This window comes from Anabrus simplex, chromosome 13 (genome assembly GCF_040414725.1).
Source record: "Anabrus simplex isolate iqAnaSimp1 chromosome 13, ASM4041472v1, whole genome shotgun sequence".
Lineage (NCBI taxonomy): Eukaryota > Metazoa > Arthropoda > Insecta > Orthoptera > Tettigoniidae > Anabrus > Anabrus simplex.
In genome coordinates this window covers 101295228-101320396 of record NC_090277.1, presented here as the reverse complement: position 1 = coordinate 101320396, position 25169 = coordinate 101295228, and the positions used below count along the sequence as shown (strand labels likewise).

The 25169-nt window shown below is 39.7% G+C and overlaps 1 protein-coding gene across 2 annotated transcripts in view; it reads left to right on the top strand.

Annotated features, from left to right (window-relative positions):
- Positions 1 to 3381: 3381 nt before the first annotated feature.
- LOC136884674 (serine protease inhibitor 77Ba) overlaps positions 3382 to 25169 on the top strand; it is a 41057-nt gene continuing 19269 nt past the window's right edge. Inside the window, exons 1-3 of one of the 2 annotated variants that reach the window (XM_067156937.2) lie at positions 3383 to 3656; positions 9042 to 9172; positions 18167 to 18355. In XM_067156937.2, the coding sequence (XP_067013038.2) occupies positions 3599 to 3656; positions 9042 to 9172; positions 18167 to 18355 (378 nt within the window). In that variant the 5' untranslated portion in view covers positions 3383 to 3598. Of the gene's footprint in view, positions 3657 to 9041; positions 9173 to 18166; positions 18356 to 25169 lie in introns of both variants that reach the window. The other variant, XM_067156938.2, reaches the window with a different exon arrangement.

Below are 25169 nucleotides of genomic sequence, written 5' to 3'. Positions count from 1 at the left end.
TTTTTTACCTTAAGATTTTAGAGAGATAATTTGTATTTATTTAGCTTCCACCCTTTTAATTCACATATATTTTAAATGAGAAATCTCTTATGACTAAAAAGACCAAAGCAAATCAAACCCCGTGGCGCAACAGCCCCGAAGGGCCATGGCCTACCAAGCGACCGCTGCTCAGCCCGAAGGCCTGCAGATTACGAGGTGTCATGTGGTCAGCACGACGGATTCTCTCGGCCGTTATTCTTGGCTTTCTAGACCGGGGCCGCTATCTCACCGTCAGATAGCTCCTCAATTGTAATCACATAGGCTGATTCGACCTCGAACCAGCCCTCAGATGCAGGTAAAAATCCCTGACCTGGACGGGAATCGAACCTGGAGCCTCCGGGTAAGAGGCAGGCACGCTATCCCTACACCGTGAGGCCGATGATTAAAAACAAAGAACATTTTTACCTTTTACGGTATGTCTGTAGGCCTACTCATTCATTATTGTTGAAAAAGCGCGTAATAAAACAATTGTTAATGTGTTCCATCAAGTATTGTTCATTCAAAGACATTTAAAACTACATTTTCATAATGGTTAAATTTCGACATTTTCCGGGGCCGGCCTCCGATTTTTGGACTGTTTTTTTACAATTTGTTTTACGTCGCGCCGACACAGATATGTCTTATGGCAACGATGGGATAGAAAAATCCTAGGAGTGGGAAAGAAGCGACAGTGTCCTTACTTAAGGTGTATTTGCTTGGTGTGAAAATGGGAAACCACGGAAAATCATATTTAGGGCTGTCGACAGTGGGGTCGGAATTCACTATCTCCGGAATGCAATCTGATACCTACATGACCCAAACTGCGCAGCCACTTACTCGGTTGAGAATTAGAAGCGGGGGGGGGGGGGGGGGGTACATCAAAACTGAAGAAAAAAAGCTACTAAAATGTTTTTTAATGTTCTCTGACCAAATTTCCACAGGGAGATAAAGGTTGACAATTTACCAACTTAAGTGCGGTAGGCCTAACAATAGGTTTTTTTTTTTTTTTTTTTTTTTTTTTTTGCGGAGATTTTCATTGGATACTATACAATAAAACTTTCACCTGAGGAATATGACATTGGGCAAAAAAAATATACCCCTGCTACCCTTTCTCCCCCTCACAGCACGTGCGAAGTCTCCACTACCTGTTGTGGCGCTATACAAATCGCTAGAGGCATGATTTTTTTCGCATTAACGATAAACGCGACAAAAATATTTTGAAGCGATTTGAAAATGTCTTAACAAATCATATGATTCAGGTTAAGAAATTAGTGATTTTGTTTTCGCGAATTGCAGCGAATTAAAGCGACAAGGCCAGTTTAAAGCGACATTTACTTATTTTGCAGTCAGTGCGTAAATGCAGCGAAATTAATGGAAAATAGCGATGTTGAAATTATATTCCAATATCACTTTTGTGAAGGGAAACAGAAGACAGGATAAGGATTTCCCACTTCGATAGAAGTATCTCTTCGTATTAATCTATATAAATAAAATCGTAACGACCGTGTGTCTGTGTACATTAACTATTTTGACGAAATTTCCGTACAGTTATCCGTTTCAGGTGTAATAATGACCATTTGCATATTTTTTAGCTTTGGTGTCTGTCTGAGTTCTTAGAACTTGAAAACTACTGGATATATTTCTACCAAACTTTATATTTAGAATCCACCTGTCCTTGGGTAGGTTTTAGGGCCAATATTTTTTCTAAATCCCTGAACTGACTGGGGGTTTATACGAAACCGAAACCGTAATTTTGCATTCCCACAATATACACACAAGCAAACCAGGAACTGTACCGTTCAATAAATTCTGTGATCATCCTCATTCCGTCTCCACTTTGTTCAGTTTTATCGTAGGTTCTTCACGTTAGACTACTGCCACGTGCTTTTGTAGTAAGAATATCAGTTTAACATGCCATATTAAATGTTTGAACACAGGGATGTAACTTCATATAAATTCTTGAAGGAATCGTGAAATCTATTACCAATTCCCGTGCGAAGAATTATTCTATAAAATCCGTCAATGGTATGACCATACAGGGTGAAAGCTACAGCCATATAGGGTGAAAGGGTAATTTGTTAAGTAATCTTGATTTTTTTTTTTGCTAGGGGCTTTACGTCGCGCCGACACAGATAGGTCTTATGGCGACGATGGGATAGGAAAGGCCTAGGAGTTGGAAGGAAGCGGCCGTGGCCTTAATTAAGGTACAGCCCCAGCATTTGCCTGGTGTGAAAATGGGAAACCACGGAAAACCATCTTCAGGGCTGCCGATAGTGGGATTCGAACCTACTATCTCCCGGATGCAAGCTCACAGCCGCGCGCCTCTACGCGCACGGCCAACTCGCCCGGTGTAATCTTGATTAGGGCTGTATTATAGTTCTAATCAAGATTACATAAGGAATATTGCTTCTCTTTATTTATCTACCCTTTACATAAATCATTCACAAATCTCACGAAATAAACTTTTTATGAATAACTTTAGAACAGGATTAACGCGAAATTAAAGCGATGGGGTCAGTCTTCTTTCGCGAAATAATGCGAAAAATGGTTTCCTTTTCGCGAAATCGAAAATAAATTAATGCGAAAAAATCATGCCTCTACAAATCGGTTAGCCGCGACGAACAACTTTATGCGTATTTCCGCTAAAAATTGTGTTAATAATTATTAAAGAAAGTAATGGAAAAGAATTTGTTGATAATGCAACAGAGCTTGTATAAATTGCTTTTTTTTTTAAAAAATCCTATAATTCCTAGTTTCAGCCTGCTAAAATGTATAATGTTTTCTCCACATAGTGGCCATGGTGGTCGTCGTTGGGGGGGGGGGGGGCGATCGCCCTCCCCTCTTGCCCCGCCCGTACTGTTGGACTGAGTTAGAGCACCCCCATTAATTTTCAAAACCCGGCGCTCCAGTTCCTAATAATCTTATCGGTTACGGTACTTCACACTTAGCCAGACACATCAACAAACATGAAAAGTAAAGTAGCCAGTGTCCGTATCTTTACTCATTCTTTCTCTTTTAACACTGCCGGGCTGAGTGGCTCAGACGGTTAAGGCGCTGGCCTTCTAACCCCAACTTGGCAGGTTCGATCCTGGCTCAGTCCGGTGGTATTTGAAGGTGCTCAAATACGACAGCCCCGTGTCGGTAGATTTACTGGCACGTTAAAGAACTCCTGCGGGACTAAATTCCGGCACCTCGGCGTCTCCGAAGACCTTAAAAAGTAGTTAGTGGGACGTAAAACAAATAACATTATTATTATTATTATTCTTTTAACACTTTTCTTTTCTTTAGTTTTAGTGACTGCGGTAGGAATATCATGTCATATTGAATAAACTTTTGGTGATTCCTGTAGTTGACATTGAATTCATCAGGTAGGAGTGAAAGTGGATTGCATTCAGTAGCTGACACAGCAATGTCAACAGACAGATGTTGGAAGTATGGGAGTGTGTGTGTGTGAGTTGGTTAGCAACTTCCTTGCCTGTGGCTAGTTTGTGGCTAACTTGATAAATGTACCAGGAAACACTAATTGAGTAAAGAAATGTGAGCGAGTTGTACTAGGGGAATTCACTCTAGAGCTTTAAGAATGAACAGTGTCTGCTGTCAGTGGAGATTATTTGGACTTAGTATGACGAGGATAATCAGTAAGTTCATGTTTTACAAATATTGTGGACTTTGTGAATATACTAATATGAGCTTGGCTAGAGAAATCTCAATTTCCATAATATCCTTTCTCCGTTTTCAGGGCCTAAATAGTTACAACGTTTTGGTGTAAAATATTATAAATTTAACTTTCTGTAACTTTTGTTATGTACACTTATAAGTTAGAACTGGCCTTTGCAGAGATATCTACGGTACGTTTGCGAAAATGTCAATCTCGCAGGTGGAAACCCATGATGCAGTAAAAATGGCAATCTTTCTTGCGCAACGTTCATGAGGTATATTTCCTGTTTTGGCCCACATGGCTACACACCTGTATAGCTGCATACCATAAAATAACTAAACAATGTATAGAATAGTTATCTCTGAATTTCCTTGTCATTTATGTACAAAATAAAAACCACACCTGATTTTTACAGTCCATTTATGGAATACAGGCACTTATTAATTTAGTAGGCTAATGTTTAAATTACTTTTGTAACTTCCTATCATTCACATTTTTCTGTATTCTATTTAGGCAGTTTGTTGTAGAGTAACATAATCTTCGCATATGGGATATGGTTAATTTGGCCATACGCTTTGGGCGGGACAGTCCCGATTTTTTATCAAATGTCACGTCGCCCGCAAAACGTTTAGCGGGACAGGCAAATTGTTACGATTTTGTCCTGATTTGTCATAGAGATAACACTGAAATGAAATAATAACATATTTGTTTTCTCATAAAGACTAGGTGCAATGGGAAATATTGAAACAACCTAACCTTAGTGTTGGTCAGGGTGTGGTTCTAAATTGTCACGTTAAACATGTAAATAATACATTTAACAAATGGATTTTCCTTCACAATTCTTGGCTAACTAGTTAACCTTCGAAAGTTAAATTGAGGGAGGTGCGAATGCAGAGAGAAAAATGTGTTCCGTTTTTTTTGTGGGAGAAAAATGGCACATTAACCAAATAGTATCGGCGACATTACTGTAGCTATGACCAACTATGACTCATTTCTTTCTGAGCGGTGGATACTCGTGTGCTATTTCTGGATCTCAACACATTCCGGTAGTCGATGTTTTCTTGTGTCTAATACAGATAAAAGCCTGTATGGAGGAAAGTGTCATAATACTGTGAGTTAAACTTACGGTATAAAAGAATATTTGCACGTGTATACTTCGATTCGCAATGCGAAAAATGATCTTTCGTTCGTAGGAAAGAAAAAAAAAAGTCGTTCAAAACACTCATTTATCGCACTATCCCTGACGACTATAGCAGAAAATGAACTACCGGTGACTACCTTCGATTTCTACTTACCTAATCTGAGATAAAAACATAGGCCTAGTTTGAGACAAATTTGAAGTGTACGGTACAGAAAAAAAAAGAAGATCGTTTTATTTATATAGGAGTGACTTTTCTAATACGGCACCAACCGTACAAAGCGGGTCAGATGAATAAGGTAAAGGTTTTTTTTTTTTTGCTTTACGTTGCACCGGCACAGATACAGCACGGTAGGTCATTTGGCGACGATGGGATAGGAATGGGCTAGGAGTGGGAAGGAAGCGGCCGTGGCCTTAATTAAGGTACAGCCCCAGCGTTTTCCTGGTCTGAAAATGGAAAACCATCTTCAGGGCTGCCGACAGAGGGGTTCGAACCCACTATCTCCGAATGCAAGCCCAAAGCTGCGCGACTCTAACCGTACGGCCAACTCGCTCGGTCAAGTTCAGTAAAATGAAACATTATTTTATGACTGAAACAGAAGTCACTTAAGTTATAATTATTTCAGTGAATTTTATTAGACATCCCATAATATTAACTTGTATGTGAGAAAATGGACAGATACATGACAAGAAAATTGTATTGCAGACTTTGAAATATTGAATTATGGGAGAATATCACTGGCTATGGTTACACTACTCCCCCCCATATATGTTCGATTTTATTCTTCCACTGCTTTTTTTTTTCTACTCACTTGTTGGGTCGCGGGTTCAAACTGTGTCAGACATGGGGATTTGGCCCTGTTTTACGGCTGGATGCCCTTCCACATGGAGGAATGTATTCATTATTGCACATTTCTGTGGTGGTTGGTACTGTGTCTGTATGGTACGTTGGGACAAACACGATCACCTGGTTACAGTGTTGCGAGGAATTAACCAAAACCTGGAACTGCACACCTATATTTCAAGGACACTGAGTACCCCCACAAAAGAAACATGAAGATGGGAAGCAGAAACAAGCTTGTCGGGTCTGAGAAGAAATGAATTTAGAACTGGGGTTGAATACAGAATATTCAGAAGTGAGCAGAATATTGAAGAAAGTGGGAGTGAAACCGCCGCGCCAGGTTCTTCCAAACGTGCGTGGCCAGTGACACAGAAGAAGCGTAGTGATTGGAAATTGGAGAAAAGAAAGACTATAATCCATATGTATATCCATTAGTGTTGGCTACTGAATGCATGATTCGAAGCAGTGTATTGATTCATTCAAGTGTCCGAGTGAACCGATTCACAGGAACGGCGAGCTCACGGCACACGATTCAGCTTACTCCCAGCGGACAGTGCTGAGTGGCGCACTCACTGGACGTTGACGGGAGCCGAGCTTCCGCTGCAGCGAGACAGTGAATCATGGCACATCGAAAGAATCGTGAACGAGCGCGGCTCAGTGAGACTCATGATACACACGGCTCCTTATAGGCTCACTGGACACGCGGAGAGCCGAGCTTCCGCTGCAGCGAGACAGTGAATCATGGCACATCGAAAGAATCGTGAACGAGCGCGGCTCAGTGAGACACAACATGATACACACGGCTCCTTATCGGCTCACTGGACACGCGGAGAGCCGAGCTTCCGCTGCAGCGAGACATACAGTGAGCCATGGCATACGGAAAGAATCGTGAACGAGCCGGGTCAGTGAGACACAAGATACGCACGGCTCCTTATCGGCTCACTGCAGCGAGACATACAGTGAGCCATGCTACACTGAAAGAATCATATGCTATAATGGACTCTCGAGCTCAGCTCATTTGAAAATAATACCCATTTGCATTCACTGTCCTCTTCTTACAGGGAGGTTTAAATAATAGATGGATTTATTTGCAGTGTTAAAAAGGTAGTCACAACATAATTCTGAAGTAGCTAGTAAGTAGGTAGGCTATTAGGTTATACTATTTATTAGTTTAATGAATCTTAGTATTATAACTTAGTTGACATTTGACAATTAAACTCGACTCTAGCCTGCCCTATGACTATGAGTCATGTTCATGACCACTCAAAAGTACCTGTTTTATATTGGGAAGAACGGCTCAGTGTTTTCTCAGTTCATATGTCACATCGTTGCACAAGACTTCAATCATATGTGGACAGACGCAATAACAGTATGTTGAATCAGAAAACCAGCGGGCTACTGTACATCTCGGATAGCCTATACAAAATATGACGATTTAAAAAATCCTCAGCTGATAGAAAAATAAATATTTTCAAAAATGACTGAGCGAGTTGTCGTGCGGTTAATATCGCATGGCTATGCGCTTGCATTCGGGGGATGGTGGGTTCGAATCCCACCGTCGGCAGCCGTTAAGATGGTTTTCTGTAGTTCCCCATTTTCACACCAGGAAATGCTGGGACTGTACCTTAATTCAGGCCATGGCTGCTACCTTCCTAATCCTAACCTTTCCCACCCTGCGTCGCCGGAAACCTTCGATGTATTAGAGTAACTAGCAATTTTTCTAAGAAAGGTGTTCATAGTATGAAGACCAGATGGCAGCTGCGAGCACTGAATGTTGTTGCTGCTGTCTTACCAGCACATACTACACAGATGCAGTAGGAGCGGTGACCAGTGAGCCGTGAATCGGATCACTGTATCGATTCAGTAACGTGAATGGAATCAAATGAATCGATTCATTAAAATGAATCGAATGTCCCATCACTAATATCCATTTCATGGATACAGTGGCGTTTAAGAAATACTTACGAAAAGTGTTTAGTCCACCCACCATCTGAAATTGCGAGGTTTTTACAGTACACGGTTACACCCTTTTTAAAATTATTTCACAGGAAACATTTGCACCACAGTCAGCAGTCACTCAAGGGATGAAGAATGGGTAAGTTATAACCTTCAATGGAATGAATGCAAAATTTGAGTGAATTGTCTGCATTAGGCCTAGTATTTTATGCATATTTTTGTGTGACAGGTCTGCTCAAACTATGGGTGGGAAAATTAAATCTGATTCCACAGTCAACAATGTGGCCATTTATTGTGACCTGAATAGGTTAAATATATTCTAAGGAATATTATGAAAATGTACATGCAAAATTCTTTGTCCCAACAGCACGGGAGTAGAAGGGGGTCAATGAACGCCACTGTGTCTGGTTGATCACTCTGTTTGTTGTTTCAAAGGACACCTTTACTAAGCTTGTCTCTAGTCTGGCCCCATGGTATAGGGGGCAACGCATCCGCCTGTCACCTGGCGGCCCCGGGTTCAATTTCCGGCTGTGTCAGGGCTTTTTAATTGTAATGATTAATATCCCTGGCTTGGGGACTGGGTGTTTGTGATGTCCTTAATCTTCCTTTCCTCACACACAACATTCCACACTACCGCCATTCCAATTACACGCAGGTTCATACAATATGGTGCCAGTAGGGGCAAAAGATCCACATGAGTTGATGCCCCGAACAAATAGCATTTAAAAAAGAAACACGAGAAAAACTTGTCTCTCCTCCTCATCTCTTTCCATTTTCCTTATTAAGCTGCCTAGGTACTTGAAGCTTTCCGCCTTTCTCGGTTGTTTCCTACCAGTAATTTGAATTTAGATTTTCAGCCTCTCAGCCGACTGACGTAGACAATGAGAAAAAGGATATCTATAATCCAACCAACCCTTTCTTTCTTGAGTTGTATAACCTTAAAAAAGTTACGGTGACTGGACTTTTCTTTGGCGCGAGGGGAACAATTCCCAAATCTTTCGTCACATGGCGACAAAAATATAAACTAGCGAGAAGCCTACAAGATGAGATAGTCGTCTCACTCATCAAATACTCCGTTTCGATTCTTCGTCACCATTTATATGGAGTTCATGCCATTTAACATGGTTAATTGTAACCTATCATTTTTAAACATTAATCTTTTTTATCTTCACTCAAAATTGTTGTGTATTATTCTGTGTCTTACGGCAAATCTAGGGTGTCCTGGATCAGACTAAATAAATAAAAATAAATAGGCTAAATACCACATGCAAATGAGTTTACCTGGAATCTTTCGTTGGGCTTCCAATAATATAATCAATCCCAGCATGTATCCCCCTTGCCTTGGCTGACCCTGGTTCAATGAACTACACTACAGGAACTCCTGAATGTATCCTTTGAGTAATGATTGTGATTTTTTTTTTCTTTTTCAGTTTTGATTTTGACCTTCCTCTGTGTATGGGTTCCTCATGCCCTCCCTCAGGAGGTCACCCAGTCCCCCGTGCCGAAGAACCTTACAGTTGAGGAGAAGGCTTACAACCAGTTCGCAGTGGAATTGCTTGTGGTATGTTTGTTTTTAACATAGTTCACAGCCTTCTCTCTGTCTCTCTCCTCAGCCTGCAAAAAAAGTTCAATTTTTAAAAATAATGGTTGTATGCAACATTCTTTTATTTGAATTTAAAAAAAAAGTTTTATGTCTTGCTGACTCAGACAGAAATTATGGTGATGATGGGATTGGACTGGGAAGGAAGGGGCCATGACCTTAGTTGTTATTTATTTATTTATTTGAGTCAGAAACAAACAAAATATGTAAATACACACATGACAATCTTAAATTGACACCGCTTGCTAGATCAGTGATAAGTAGAGCCCGGATTTCCATGCAAATGCATGTTTTTAAATAAGCTAGCTACACTTCTCAAACTTTGCAAATATTCATTTTACGGCTTAAGAATTCCAAATAACCGTTCTTTTTCCGTGCATGTTTGCATGTTTTGGCATTTTTCGGAGAAAATTCATGCATAATGCATATTTGGAAGATTTTGGATTTAATAGCGCATATTTGGACGTTTAATATTGCATAATATGACTTTTATTCTGACTTTGATGCATATATATTGTTAACTTGCATCATAGTGCATTTTCTGAATATTAGTTTGCAGAATTTGGGACAGTTTTTCACGTTGTAGGCTACAGTATGTCTATTACTGAGAGACGGAGAGAATGTATTCCTGGCATCCTATGTGACAACCATAGTTAGTAGCCTACATACGGTACAGGTCCTACAGTATAATGCATTTAACCAAACACTTTCTTATCTGTTGCTTGAGTAAACAATGACGTAAGTCGGAAGGCCCCACGTCGAAATCTAATTCTTAGGAATAAGGTGTCCCAGTTTTACAGTTGTACATTGCTATAAATTGAACCGTAAATTGTGCATTAATCATTGACGGCTCATTTTTCGTCTGTTAGACGAACAAAAGAAACCTTGTTTCGCACTTCTGTGGTGCCGCGTTACTGGGATAGCAGCTTACAAATTCTGGTTTTTCATTGAAACCTCTACCATTGTTATCCTGGAATGTCCTACCCGGAACTCTCAATCGTCACACGTCTGTGTTATCGCAGCAAGCAATCGTTACCACTTATTGGGGACATTCAAATGTGTCTGCAATTATCGCATGGAGAAGATAGAGATAAGCTGAACAAACTAATTCGTTCCAATCCTGATTTTGAATTCATCAAGCTTATAAAAGACGTATTGTGGTGAAAATGCAAAAGACGTACAATTTGACCTCACCTTGTCCAAATCTCTTCATTGAATTATGCATCTATCACTTCTCGTGACGTACAAAGATAATTTTCTGTGCTTAAGTATGTGCTGAATGATAAACGGATGAGCTTAAATCAAGACAATTTGGAGAAATTGGGGTAGTTTTTGTTCATGTTTCAAAAGGAACTGAATTTTGATAGTGCATATTTTCCAGTTTATTGTGCATGTTTTTCCATATGATAGTGCATGAATGCATGCATATTTTGAGATTTGATAGTGCATGGAAATTCGGGCTCTAGTGATAAGCAACCCCAACATTGTTTGGTGTCGCAAGGAAAAGATCTTGTACTGTAGGGCTCAGCATGTAATCCAGTAGATGTCTGGGGTTCTCAACAGTCACAGTTAACATCGACAGGGAAGTGCCATTTTTGGAGATTGCTTTTGGAACTTCCAACTCCAGAATGAAGCAAATCGATTGCCTTAATTAAGGTTCATTGTGGTAATTACATTAATAAGGCTGTAAATAAAGGTTGCAGATCTCTTCACATTGTTATGAAGGTATTAAAGGGTTATAGTAAAGATGTAAAGGAGAGAGTATATAAGTCACTTGTAAGACCCTACTTAGTGTATGGTTGCAGTGTATAGGACCCTCACCAGGATTACATGATTCAAGAACTGGAAAAGAAAAATCCAAAGGAAAGCAGCGCATTTTGTTCTGGGTGATTTTCAACAATAGAGTGGTGTTATGAAAATGTTCCAAACTTTGGACGGGAAAGATTTGGGAGTAAGGAGACGAGCTGCTCGACTAAGTGGTATGTTCTGAGTTGTCAGCAGAGAGATGGTATAGATGATGAGTAAGCTTGAGCGGAGCTTTTAAAGGTAGGAAAGATCATAATATGAAGACACAGCTGGAATTCAGGAGGACAAATTGGGGCAAATTTTCATTTATAGGAAGAAGAATATTAGGGATTGGACTAATTTATTGAGGGAAATGTTGCATAAACTTCCAAGTTCTTTGAATTAATTTAAGAAAAGACTAGGTCAATGACTGGTGGGGAATCTGCCACCTGGGTGACTGTCCTAAATGCAGATCCTCCCCCCATGGCACTAGAGCCCTTGAAGGGCCTTGGCCTACCAAGCAACCACTGCTCAGCTTGAACGCCTACAGATTACGAGGTGTCATGTGGTCAGCACGACGAATCCCCTCGGCCATTATTCTTGGCTTTCTAGACCGGGGCCACTATCTCACCGTCAGATAGCTCCTCAATTCTAATCACGTAGGCTGAGTGGACCTCGAACCAGCCCTCAGGTCCAGGTAAAAATCCCTGACCTGGCTGGGAATCGAACCCGGGGCCTACGGGTAAGAGGCAGACACGCTATCCCTACACCACGGGGCCGACAAATGCAGATCAGAGGTGAATAATTGGTAATGACCCTCTTATATAATTTATTATTGTTACTTCTGTTTTACAAGTTTGCAAAAGTGTACATTACCAAGCTTGATAGCTGCAGTTGCTTAATTGCGGCCAGTATCCAGTATTCAGGAGATAGTGGGTTCAAACCCCGCTATCGGAAGCCCTGAAGATGGTTTTCCGTGGTTTCCCATTTTCACACCAGGCAAATGCTGGGGCTGTACCCAGTTAAGGCCACGGCCGCTTGCTTCCCACTCCTAGCCCTTCCTGTCCCACATCGTCGCCATAAAACCTGCCTGTGTCGGTGCGACGTAAACCAACTTGCAAAAAAAAAAAAAAAAAAAAAAAAGTGTACATTTACTTGTTAGGTGTTGCTAGTATAGCAGTAATGAAGATCTTTTATTTCAAGACTTTTCATGCTAATTGGCTGCAGTGAAGTGTGAACTTTGAACACTGGAGGTAAGATCGCCATTAAAATGTTCTTTATCTCAGAGCATTCACGAGCAAGACTCGGGTGTGAGACAGAGACAAACAAAAATTACAAATTCATCATATATTGAAAAATATTGATTAAAAAAAAAAAAAAGGGGCAGTAAAATGAAAACCGAACTCCTGCTACAACGTGACCATGGAATGGTTTCATTCAAAAGTAATTACTAAAGGCGTTAATACATTTATCCTACTGGGAGACGAGACGACAATGAATTCCAGTTTTGCAGAAAGAGGTAGGTTGGTGACGGATCCACAACCGCACCCACTCTTGTATTTCCTTGTCCGAATGAAACCAATGTCCATGAATGTCTTTCGTCAGGTTGCCAAAAGTGTGAAAAACACAAGGTGGAAGATCCAGGCTGTACGGAGGATGTTAAAGTGTTTCCCAACCAAATTGCTGAAGTGTAGCCTTTGCCAGAGTGGAACTATGGGGGCAAACTTTGTCATGCAACAGGATGACTCCATCTATATCTATATAATACAATTTAATATAATTGAAGTATGTAACTGTTCTAAAGAATCTACAAGATCCAAGAGATTCTTTAGAACAGTTAGATACGTCAATTATATTAAATTGTAGAAATTCAACAGAAATGAATGTCAGATTGGTGATACAAAGCTAGAACAGGTCGATAATTTCAAATATTTAGGTTGTGTGTTCTCCCAGGATGGTAATAAAGTAAGTGAGATTGAATCAAGGTGTAGTAAAGCTAATGCAGTGAGCTCGCAGTCGCGATCAGCAGTATTCTGTAAGAAGGAAGTCAGCTCCCAGACGAAACTATCTTTACGTCGGTCTGTTTTCAGACCAACTTTGCTTTACGGGAGCAAAAGCTGGGTGGACTCAGGATATCTTATTCATCAGTTAGAAGTAACAGACATGAAAGTAGCAAGAATGATTGCTGGTACAAACAGGTGGGAACAATGGCAGGAGGGTACTCGGAATGAGGAGATAAAGGCTAATTTAGGAATGAACTCGATGGATGAAGCTGTACGCATAAACCGGCTTCGGTGGTGGGGTCATGTGAGGCGAATGGAGGAGGATAGGTTACCTAGGAGAATAATGGACTCTGTTATGGAGGGTAAGAGAAGTAGAGGGAGACCAAGACGACGATGGTTAGACTCGGTTTCTAACGATTTAAAGATAAGAGGTATAGAACTAAATGTGGCCACAACACTAGTTGCAAATCGAGGATTGTGGCGACGTTGAGTAAATTCTCAGAGGCTTGCAGACTGAACGCTGAAAGGCATAACAGTCTATAATGATAATGTATGTATGTGTATATATATACACATATTTTTGCAACCAAAACAATTACAGACTGGATCATTAAGCTATTCACCGAGTTCCATCGGCATTTGAAAGCACAGTACCAGACATTGAATATGTTGCACTGATCTTCAGGAGCTAGCAGTTTGCTTCAATCAAGCGACTCGTCTTCGACTTCTACACAATTTTTGGACTTCATATTTATTAAATTGTGTTGTGACTTCACGCCTGATAGTATATGCAGGTTGGCTCACTTAACTGTTCACCTCTTCTCGTAAAAATTTTGAGACACAGTGCCGAACTTTGCATGTGTTGTGCTACTATTTGGAAAATTACGCCTTACTTCATGTAAGTGACTGACCTACTTCTTCTAGATTTTACAATTTAAAATCGTGCAGTGCCAATCCCCATTATCTTATATTGCTTCTTCAACTGTTTTTCTGAAAGACTCGTCCTTTAATTTCTTACTTACCTATGCATTGTTTTTGCATTTTATTCGGCTGATGATGACCCAGATTGGGGTCGAAACCGGTACCACTTCCGCTTATACTGAAATAAGAATGTAACTCTACATTTCTTATTTACTTGTATTGAATAGGTTGAACTACGTTATTTGTTATTTCAATTTAATTGTGATACAGTTCAATACGGAACATTATGAAATTTTCATCTTTATACGCTCGAGTAAGTCGTCAAGCAGAGAGCCCCTGCAGTCAAAGAAGAAGGTCATCATGACTTTACCGGAACTTGTATGTACAGCTTTGGATTTCTTTGGCAGGGGAGAATTTTGATGTTTCCATTGTTGACTTTGCCGTTTGCTCTCAGGCTCGAAATGGTGGCACCACATTTTGTCCCCTGGCTTTGCTGTTTGCTCTCGGGCTCGAAATAGTGACACCACGTTTCGTCCCGTGACAATACGGGACAGAAATGCATACTCTTCCTCGTGGTACCGCTGCAGCTGATTCAGACACGACACAATTCTGTCAGTCTTTTGTCCCTCTATCAGTTGATGCAGAACCCACTCGACGTAAATTATCAAAGATAATGGCATTCATGTATCTATGGCTAATGCCGATCTGAACATGAATTTCTTCTTCTGTGATTCGTTGGTTTTTCCGGATAAGGGGTGATAGGTTTAATCACTTGATATGATTATTTTGCTTAAAAAGACCCAGGGAATGCTGTTACTTATTTACATGTTTAGTTATTAATTTGGCAGCCAACAGCATTTGAATTAGTCTATATTTTAGATTTCTACTTCTTCTCTGGTCCTTCAGATTTTCATCTGCTGACAACCCTAAGGGAGGAAAATTCATTTTTGAACTGCAAGGACAACTTCATTTAAACTCCTTTCCCTTTATAAAGGCACAGAATAATTGCTCAATGCATTATCAGATGTTTCTCACCTGCCATCTTCTTTACTCTTAACTGTCAATAAATACACTAGTGCTATGTGTGAATGAAAAATTAGTTTACAAAACCAGTCATATTAAATAAGTAATCTCTGAAGCCTACTTCATTTCCTATTTAAATACATGGTAATGGCTATACCAGACATGGTAAGGAAATGGATTAAAATGTTGAGAAACTTTGGGTCTTTCTTAATCTAAATGCAAATGCAAAATATTACACTGTTTTTTTAAAATATATTATTTTGAGTTTTAAAATTTAATCGTGTGTATCGTTTTAAAACACATTGAAGCCGGGCTGAGTGGCTCAGACGGTTGAGGCGCTGGCCTTCTGACCCCAACTTGGCAGGTCAGATCCTTGCTCAGTCTGGCGGTATTTGAAGGTGCTCAAATACGTCAGCCTCATGTCGGTAGATTTACTGGCATGTAAAAGAATTCCTGCGGAACTACATTCCGGCACCTCGGTGTCTCCGAAAACTGTAAAAGTCGTTAGTGGGATGTAAAGCTGTTATTATTATAATAATAATATTTTTGCGATGCTACGAAACCAAGAATCTTGGGATCACGTGGCAGTGTATGTGGAGGATGTCCTTCATCAGAAGAAGAAGAATTTGGAAGCGTACAAACGTTTGTAAAGGAGAAATGACGAAAGAGGTCTGAAAGACAAAGTAAGCATGATATCACCCTGAAGTAATGCGAGAGTGGTTCTGGGGTGATGATACACATTGTGGGAAAAGGGTGTGTGGTTTTTAGTGGGTAAGAATCCCACACACTTGTGGAGTGCAGACCCTTCACAAGTGTCTTTTGAAGATTTTCCACAGTCCCTCATAAGAAATGTTGTTATTATTATTATTATTATTATTATTATTATTATTATTATTATTATTATTATTATTATTATTATTATTAGCTGGGGACCTCTCTGATCGTCAACATGGTTTTCGAGGAGGGCATTAGACAATCGATGCAGTATGGGAAGTGTTGAATACAGCTAAAAGGGCACAAATGGGTAAACATTACTCTCGAAAAGTGATACTCCTTGTGACCCTTGATGTTAAGAACGCTTTCAACTCGATCAGCTGGAATGACATATTGGAAGCGCTTCAAAATACTTTCAAACTACCGGAGTATCTCATTCGCATAATGAGAAATTATTTGAAAGATCGTACTCTAGTATATCATACAGAAGATGGGCAGAGAGTGAAACGGCTCACAGCTGGTGCAGCACAAAGGTCCATCCTTGGCCCAAATCTGTGGAACATAGTGCATGATGGATTGTTGAGGTTAAAGATGCCGGAAGACACAACGCTAGTGGGCTATGCTGATGATATAGCTGTTTTGATAGTTGCTCGAAATTTGGAGTTGGCTCAGTTTAAGCTAAATCAAGTAATGCGACAGGTAAAAGATTGGATGGCGAATCACAGATTACAGCTTGCAGATCATAAAACAGAGATTGTTCTCTTGACAAGAAAAAGGATCACGACCGTCATTCCAATGTATATTGGACAAATAGAAATCGAAACATCTAGAAGTATAAAGTATCTCAGAGTGACACTTGATAGCAAACTTACTTTTTGGGATCATATCAAACGGGTGACAGATAAGGCGGTGAAAACAACGGATGCGCTGAGTAGATTAATGAGCAACGTTAAAGGTCCGAAGTCTAGCAAACGACGACTTCTGATGTGGATAGTTCACTCGACACTTCTATATGGTGCCGAAGTCTGGGCTGAATCTCTGAAGTTTGAAAAATACCGGCGAAGGATAGCTGCGGTACAGCGGAGATCAGCTTTGCGTATTACAAGCGCATATCGCACAGTATCCGAACCTGCGGTCCTTGCGATAGCAGCGGTAGCACCGATTGATTTACTTGCCTTAGAGAGGCAGGAAGTCTGGCGAACTCAAGGAGAGCTCGGAAAGAAGCGCGCTAAGGAGCTAGCTTATAGGCAACAAACGGAGCGGTGGCAGCAAAGATGGGAGGAAGATCCTCGTGGAAAATGGACTAAGCGGCTGATACCACGCCTAGCTGATTGGGTTGCCCGAGCTCATGGTGAGGTTAACTTTTACATCACGCAACTATTGACGGGTCACGGATACTTCCGGAAATTTCTACATAGAGTAGGTAGAGCGAGCGACTCGGCGTGTATTTATTGCAATGATATAGACGATGTATTTCACACATTTTTCGTATGCTATCATTGGTCAACTCAGAGAAGATGTTTATATACTGAGCAAGGAGAATTGACGCCAGAAACTATTGTGCAGGCGATGCTACGAAACCAGGAATCTTGGGATCAGATAGCAGTATATGTAGAAGGCATCCTGCGTCAGAAAAAGAGAGATATGAATGCCCATGAACGACACTAAGGAGAACAAAAGAAGAAGAAACCTGAGATCTTAGCACGACACCGTCCTGAAGTAATGCGAGAGCGGTTCCGGGGCGGAGATATACGTCGTGGGAAAAGGGTGTGTGGGTTTTAGTGAGTAGGAATCTCACATGCTTGTGGAGTGCAGACCCTCACAAGTGTCTAATGAAAGATTTCCCACACTTCCCTCGTAAAAAAATAAAAATAAAATATTATTATTATTATTATTATTATTATTATTATTATTATTATTATTATTATTATTGCATGAAAATGAAAACCTACAACCTGTTTTCCAGTCATTGACCGGGTCAGGGATGTAATGAATGAAACATATATAGGCTGTTATTACAATGGGGTCGACACTCCCAAGGTGATTTTTATTAATGAGTAATAAATGCTATGAAATGATAATGGAGAGTGTGGCTGGAATGAAAGATGACAGGGAAAACCGGGGTACCCGGAGAAAAACCTATCCCACCTCCGCTTTGTCCAGCACAAATCTCAGATGGAGTGACCGTGATTTGAACCACGGTATCCAGCGGTGAGAAGCCAATGCGCTGCCATCTGAGCCATGGAGGCTCTTATTATAATTTATTATTATTATTATTATTATTATTATTATTATTATTATTATTGTTGTTGTTGTTGTTGTTGTTATATTCCATTTCATTTTGTACCACTAGGGGCCCGATGGCCTAGTTCTTGGGCCCCTTTAAACAAGAAGCAACTTCACTTCACTTTTTTCTTCAGTTGATTTAGCAGGTTTTCCTTCTAGACACCTTAAATTATCCTAACATTTTATCTTCCTGTGATATTTGTTTGTTTGTTTGTTTCTCTAGGAGATGTCCTGCCTGTTGGACTCCAAGCACAACATGATGCTGTCGCCTTTCAGCGTGTGGTCCGTCCTCGCTCTGCTGACGGAGGGAGCTTCAGGAAACACTCACTCGCAGCTACGCTCCACTCTACACCTCGATATGGGAAAGAGGAGTATCAGTCAGAGGTACCAAACACTGGATAAGAATTTAAAGGTAACAGGTCTCTGTTAAAATCTTCCATTATTTTAAACGAATTTGTCTCAGATGACAGGTCTTGTCCGCTGATCACAGGCTGTTACATTTCTGTTTGTAGTTTGGCATCAGAGTGGACTGAGTTTGTGTAGAGGGACATCACTGTGCCAGCAGCTTCCATTAGGTTATACAGACAAAGTGATCAAATTTTACCGCTTTGTCTCAAGACTTTAGACATTGCAACGTTGTGCAGCCTTCAATTCCATGAAGCATTGTGTCATGGCACAATGCAGTGCTTAGTCATGTGACCAGATAACTGTGATAATGCAGGAGGGGTCTGATACAATGTTTAATTGTGGTAATATTACATTTTTTGTAAATAAAGTATCCAGATTTAAATAACTACTTTGAGTGTTGATCTGTAGATGCTAGATGCTTCTTCTTCTTTTGCTTTTAAACCATGCCAGCCTAATCTATATAATGTGTAATAATTTTCATGTGTTATACCCTCTCCCATGTTTGAAGTTAAAAATTATGAAGAGAAAAAAGGGGGATGTTTTGGACGAGTAAATATAGTAACTAAACATTGCACTGTACCATGCCACAATGCTACAGAGTTCAAGGCTGTGCAACGTTGCAGTGTTTAAAGTCTTGAGACAAAGCAGTAAAATTTGATCACTTTGTATAATTTTGATGGAATCTTGTAACGTGCTCCTGCCTTAACCTTTGTATCTACGTTTCTACGAGTTTCTGGAATAATCTTCCCATTTATGTCTCTACATGCTCTGGCAATATGTTCGTATCTATGCTTTTACTGGATCATCTACTTTCTACCGTTAATATTTCAACCTGCTTTTCTCATCTACGCTTCTACGTATTAATGGTTTAATCATATTTTCTATTCACCCATCTCTCTGCTCCTGTAACTTACTGCATACTGACTGTCGCTCTGTGTCTACCTACCACTACCTACGTCATCTGCTACGTCACCTCAACCTTCTCGAAATTACTAGTCTTCGCTTTCTTGCGTATATATAACGGACAGCCTCGCTCGTCTAACCAGCCTCGCATCAACTTGGAGAGAGAGAGAGAGAGAGTGTGTGTGTGTGTGTGCGTAGGGGCCACTGACCTTGTGTGGCTTGCCATGCGATGCGGATTTCTATTTCGTCCAACTGGAAACTTAACATTGTCGGATATGAGTGAGCTAAAAATTCCACGCGCTAATTATTGGAACTCTGAGCTAAGCCCTTCAGGCGTGCTGGTTGTTTATTCATTCTAGTTACTGAAAGCCTTGACCTGTGCCTTAACTCTTACTATATTCTCTTGATTTAAATTTTTACGTCATGAAAGGTTTTATTGTGGACCAAGGGTGACCAACGTCGACATAATTTACTCAAGCATTCAAAGGAGGACAGTAACGGGTGGATGAACTCTCTCAACCTTGTGCAGTCGGATTTCTACTTTTTTCCCCCCTCTGATCCTTGCTATTATTGTCTTCCTTTTACCCTTCCCTCTTTCTTTCATTTAGATTTTTAGAATTTTGTAAACACTCTGGAGGTGTTCTATTTAGATTGTGGCCAAATATTATTGATGTCATGGTAAAATGTTGTTCTTTGAAAAGTTTACGCCTGTTTTCCTGAAAGGAAAGTTATATAATACATGATAATGTGTGAACCATTTTCAAAATCGAAAGTAATCCTGGCTAGTAGTTCTTTTACTGCCCTCTTATTGGTGAATTGTCGAACTTTGTTTCTCTTTAATAAAAGTGGGAATTGTATTAATGGATCTCCATCCAGGTTTATCTTGGACCTTTTTTGATCCTATATTAATCTCTCTGTACTGTCCAACGTTATTTATTTAATACAGTTGTTTATCTGACCTATCGAATGGCGGTACTCTGCTCGTTTTCTGTTGTTGCGATCAAACTTGTTAGAGAAATCGGCGATGCATTATTACCATTGCTTTGAAATCGTCCTGTTTTCCTAACAGCGGTGATGAAAATATACTACGCAAAATTAACTTATGTTGTAAAACCTTCGCCACAAGCTGCTGGCACACTGATTTCCTTCTACATAAACTTAGTCCATTCTGACCAACCTCCACTTGCTTTAAAATCTTTCCCAGGTTCTACCTTCAGCTCTTTCATCACTTCCTCATTCCTCTTGTTGTCCCATCGCGTATATCCTGCTCTATGTCTCTCAGCAGTGATCAGTGGTGTCTTGTGGACAAAGCTGCTGGGTGTTCACACTAGCTGAAAACAGACAGAAATGTAAACAATAGAGAAACTCACCTTATTTATTAAAAAAGCTCACTGGTACTCAGTGTTGACTTTTACTCAACTGTGATTAAGAGTGTTTTCTACCTTTCAGTACTTTTGATTATAGTCCTTCATATACAGTACTTAAGACTAACACATTACATGTTTACATTAAATCAGGACATGTTTCATCTCGACGGGAGACATCTTCAGCTGAAATAAATATCTAAAATTATCAACAGATATATTTAAAACATACAAAGATCACTTTAAAAAGTTATTTAAAACATATTATGTACGGCAAAAGAAGGTAACCTAACAAATATTTTAGAGTTCATTTACATAGAAATAGACAAAGAAACAAAATCCTAATTTCATATTAACGAAATTACAAAAAATATAAACATACTTTTACCATGGCGAATAAAATTTCTAGTGAGATCACTAACCTAGTTCAAGCGCCCTCCCGCAGGGTGGCACTAGTGGAGCCAATCACAGATGCTACACGGTCAGCTGTTTTAGTGGAGGTTACACTGGTGCACGAATAACCAAATAAAACATACAATTGTTTAGACTTATGAACAATACTGTCAGAGAGTTAAATATAATATTCTCAGTCCCCATGAAGAAATATCTTCAGAATTTAATAATGTTATTTTGCTTTACATCCCACTAACTAGTTTTACAGTTTTTGGATTCTTTGGACTTAACTCTTTCCGGTCTAACTGCGAGCATAGCTTGCAGTGGCCAAAATTATGTTCACGCCGCTCTGCGAGCATAGCCCGTAGTAAGGTTTGACAATTCACTAAAAATCGAGAAAGAGCTATGCACACATTCTGCTGACTATATCGTGTTTCTTCCTGTGTTACTTACGAGAGTATTTCAACAGATGGCAGTGTTGTCTAACTCAGAGAATTTACGATATAATTGAACAGTTGTCACTCAATGTGTTCTGAAACATGGCATTTCGCGGCAAGCAAGTGCTTGATAGAAGTTATATTTTTGATATTTTATGCAATCGTAAACCCTCACATCTAAAAAAACAGAAAACTTTACTAATGTGTAGATATTCTTACACATTTGCGCAGTTATGAAACGTGTGGGAACATACAGTAAACTGTAAAATGAATTCCAATCATAATGAAATGCAGGATGTTGTTTCAAATTCCTATTTGGATATCAATATTTCCATTTGTGAATAAAATTACAGTTACATGCCTTCAGTATCATCTTCACTAACATCAACTTCCGAGCCAGTATCGTCACATAAAAATATGTAAACAGAATTTCATAAGAGCTCCCATTTTCGTTGTTATTACTGCTATTATTATTTTATATCATTTTCATTATTGTTATTGTTCTTTAATTGCAGTGCACATTTTACATGATCAGTCTAGGGCAGGGATGGCGAACCTATGCCACGCGTGTCAGTAGGTGACACGCGAACACGATTACGGTGACACACCACTTGCACATATTAACGTTATTATATACGTCTTTATATACATATCTCGTGCATCGTATAGTCATAATGTTTCAGGTTCCGGAAATTACCGAAAATCTAAATTCTAGTTCCATTCGGAAGTGCATTATGGCAACACTCTAACACTGATAGATCCGGAAGCCAAGTGAAATAAATGTCAGATGCAGCCTGCGAGCCATTCGTTCACCCACATCAGTCAATTAGTGTAATTTTGCTTGTGTGTGGTTGCCAGCAGCGGGTAATTATTCTTAGTGTGTAACTGTTTATTGAATTTTGTAAAAAAAAAAATAGATGCCAAGAAATTATCCCAATTTCCAAATTTGGAGAAACTATAGCATTTTTTTTAAAAGCTCATATTGCACAAATGAGTGATATTAAGGTCAATTTTTTCAATGCTTAGAAACTGACAGTTTACAAATATAGTTGACTGAATTTCATGAAAGCAGTACATGGGTGAACAAATTCGTACTTTCCTGAAAATCGAGTGTGCTTTTGATGATGAATACTCTCTCCAGAGAACTTAATACTTGAACAGTGCAACAGCCTCCCACAAATGTTTTCGGCCAAGAAGAAACTTCCTACAGCGCTACTTACTTTGTTAGGGTCATCAAACGCATGCAAGCAGCTATTTTCTACAAAGAACGTTGTGAAGTCAAACAGTTAGAAACCGTCTTGTTTCGGACCTAAGTGCTTCTTGTGTGTTATTGAAGACAACGCGTTATGAATCTAACATAAATGACATGGCTACTAAGAATCAGCAACAAGTTCCACACTGAAGTTGAGAACGATATTTCATTTAAAGTTGTTTGGCAATATTGTGTGTTACAATTGGCGCTTATTGTATTTATTTTTTTCAAATAATTTTAGGTATTTTTAAAACTTATATATTTAAAAATGTATTTTAGCAGTATTGGCAAAATAGACCACGAAACATGCGATCAAGTGTATTGTTTTACGATATATATGTAACAACGTTTTTTTACAACTGGCTTTACGTCGCACCGACACATTTAGGAAAGGCCGTAGCCTTAATTATGGTACAGTCCCAGCATTGTAATAACGTATTATGAAACATAATCAGGAATTAGAGATACAATTTGGGTGAGGGGGGTTGTAGCCATTCCAAAGAAATTAATTTTTTTTTTTTTTTGATAGGGGCTTTACGTCGCACCGACACAGATAGGTCTTATGGCGACGATGGGATAGGAAAGGCCTAGGAGTTGGAAGGAAGCGGCCGTGGCCTTAATTAAGGTACAGCCCCAGCATTTGCCTGGTGTGAAAATGGGAAACCACGGAAAACCATCTTCAGGGCTGCCGATAGTGGGATTCGAACCTACTATCTCCCGGATGCAAGCTCACAGCCGCGCGCCTCTACGCGCACGGCCAACTCGCCCGGTAAAGAAATTAATAAGTGGCACAGTTGATAGTTGAGAATAATGAACCAGACTTAAAATGACACACTAGTTGGAAAAGGTTCGCCATCCCTGGTCTAGGGAATATATAACAGTATTTCAGAAAACTGTATTTACTTAATAATCCGTCAGACTTTTCTTTTCATTCACAAAATATGGTATAATATGTAAACAATTTTAAAATCTCCAGTGATAGCTGGCATGAAACAAACAATATTTTTAAAAACCAGATGCTCAAACAAGCACAAAGGAAAAAGAATCATGCAAAAATCTTCTACAGGTACAGAAATATAATATTTTTCAAATCCTTAGAAATGCCCAGTCCAGAACATTTGTTAAGGATATTCAGGCCCACAGCGGAATGGGTTAATAAGAGAACACACAAGATAAAATGTAACATAATGAAAAGCGAAAGCAATATTGTGCTCTACATAATTTAAAAAAAAAAAAATTTAAACCGAGCACATAAAACGTTAAACATTCCATGTTCTTAGTCTGTCTCTGTGGGAAATAAATCCTAGATTTGACTGAGGAAAGAGACATTTAGTGCTCAGTAAATTACGAGCTGCATTCTTTAGTTGCCTTTTGGGCATCTGTAAGAGAACTAGACCGGCCTGGAATTTGACTACAACTAGGCTGACCTTGAACCTTACCACTCATTGTTCCCTTCACTGCTTCACCCATGTTGTAATTCTTGTTCTTTATCCTCTTGAAACTGTCTTCATTCCTTTTCCTACTGGGTGCCTTTCGCGATTTCACCTCATTGGAAAAGTATTTTGAAAATTTGGGAAAATATGAGGTATCTCTCCTGGTTTTAATTTCCACCTCAGATGAGGAAGTTCAGTGCTTTCACTGTTCACAACGAAACAGTCGGCCTTTACAATTAAATCTGCCAAAAAGTGCAAGTCACATATTCTGCTTTTGCCCGACACTTGCTTCATCTTTCCGCGGAATAACTCTTGTCCATTTCGCAAACAGATAATTTTCTTTTCGCGGTATAGAAAATCGTCTACCATCAGGCTTCTTTCCATAACCTGATTTACAATCAGGAATGAAACAGTACAACGTTTTCCTGAAGTAATAGAAAACTGAGTTCATTGCACGCACAAAGCACTACGCAGATATTAATACAGACTTTCGGAAAATATCAGAATGAACAAATTCCCTCGATAGGTGTTCAAATTATTATCATGACTTCATGCAGGCACGCTATTACCTTCATCGACAGTTTGGCGCACGTGTTGTTGCAGCTGGTTTGTTGCGACTGCAGCGCCACACTCTACTGGGGCCACCAACGACAATGTTAAGAGAGCGGAGTAATCACACTAGGTATTCTATTCGTCGTGCATTTAGTAGAAACCCTAAACAAGCATAAGCTCCACCTACCACAATATTATCTCTACTGCACCGTCCGCTCTCCTTCCCATACTTTCAACCAGTCAGCTGCTTGACGCGAGAAGTGAGCACCATCAACTCGTCCGACAAGATCACAAAAAGGGCCAGCTCTTAGGTCAGTATTTAAAATATTTTTAACATTTCCACACCACAATAGCAAGGTTTCTTCACAGCAAGTGAAATCCTTTTTTTTTTTTTTTTGTCTTTTTAGGCTACCGAGCTCGATAGCTGCAGTCACTTAAGTGCAGCCAGTATCGAGTAATTGGGAGACAGTGGGTTCGAACCCCA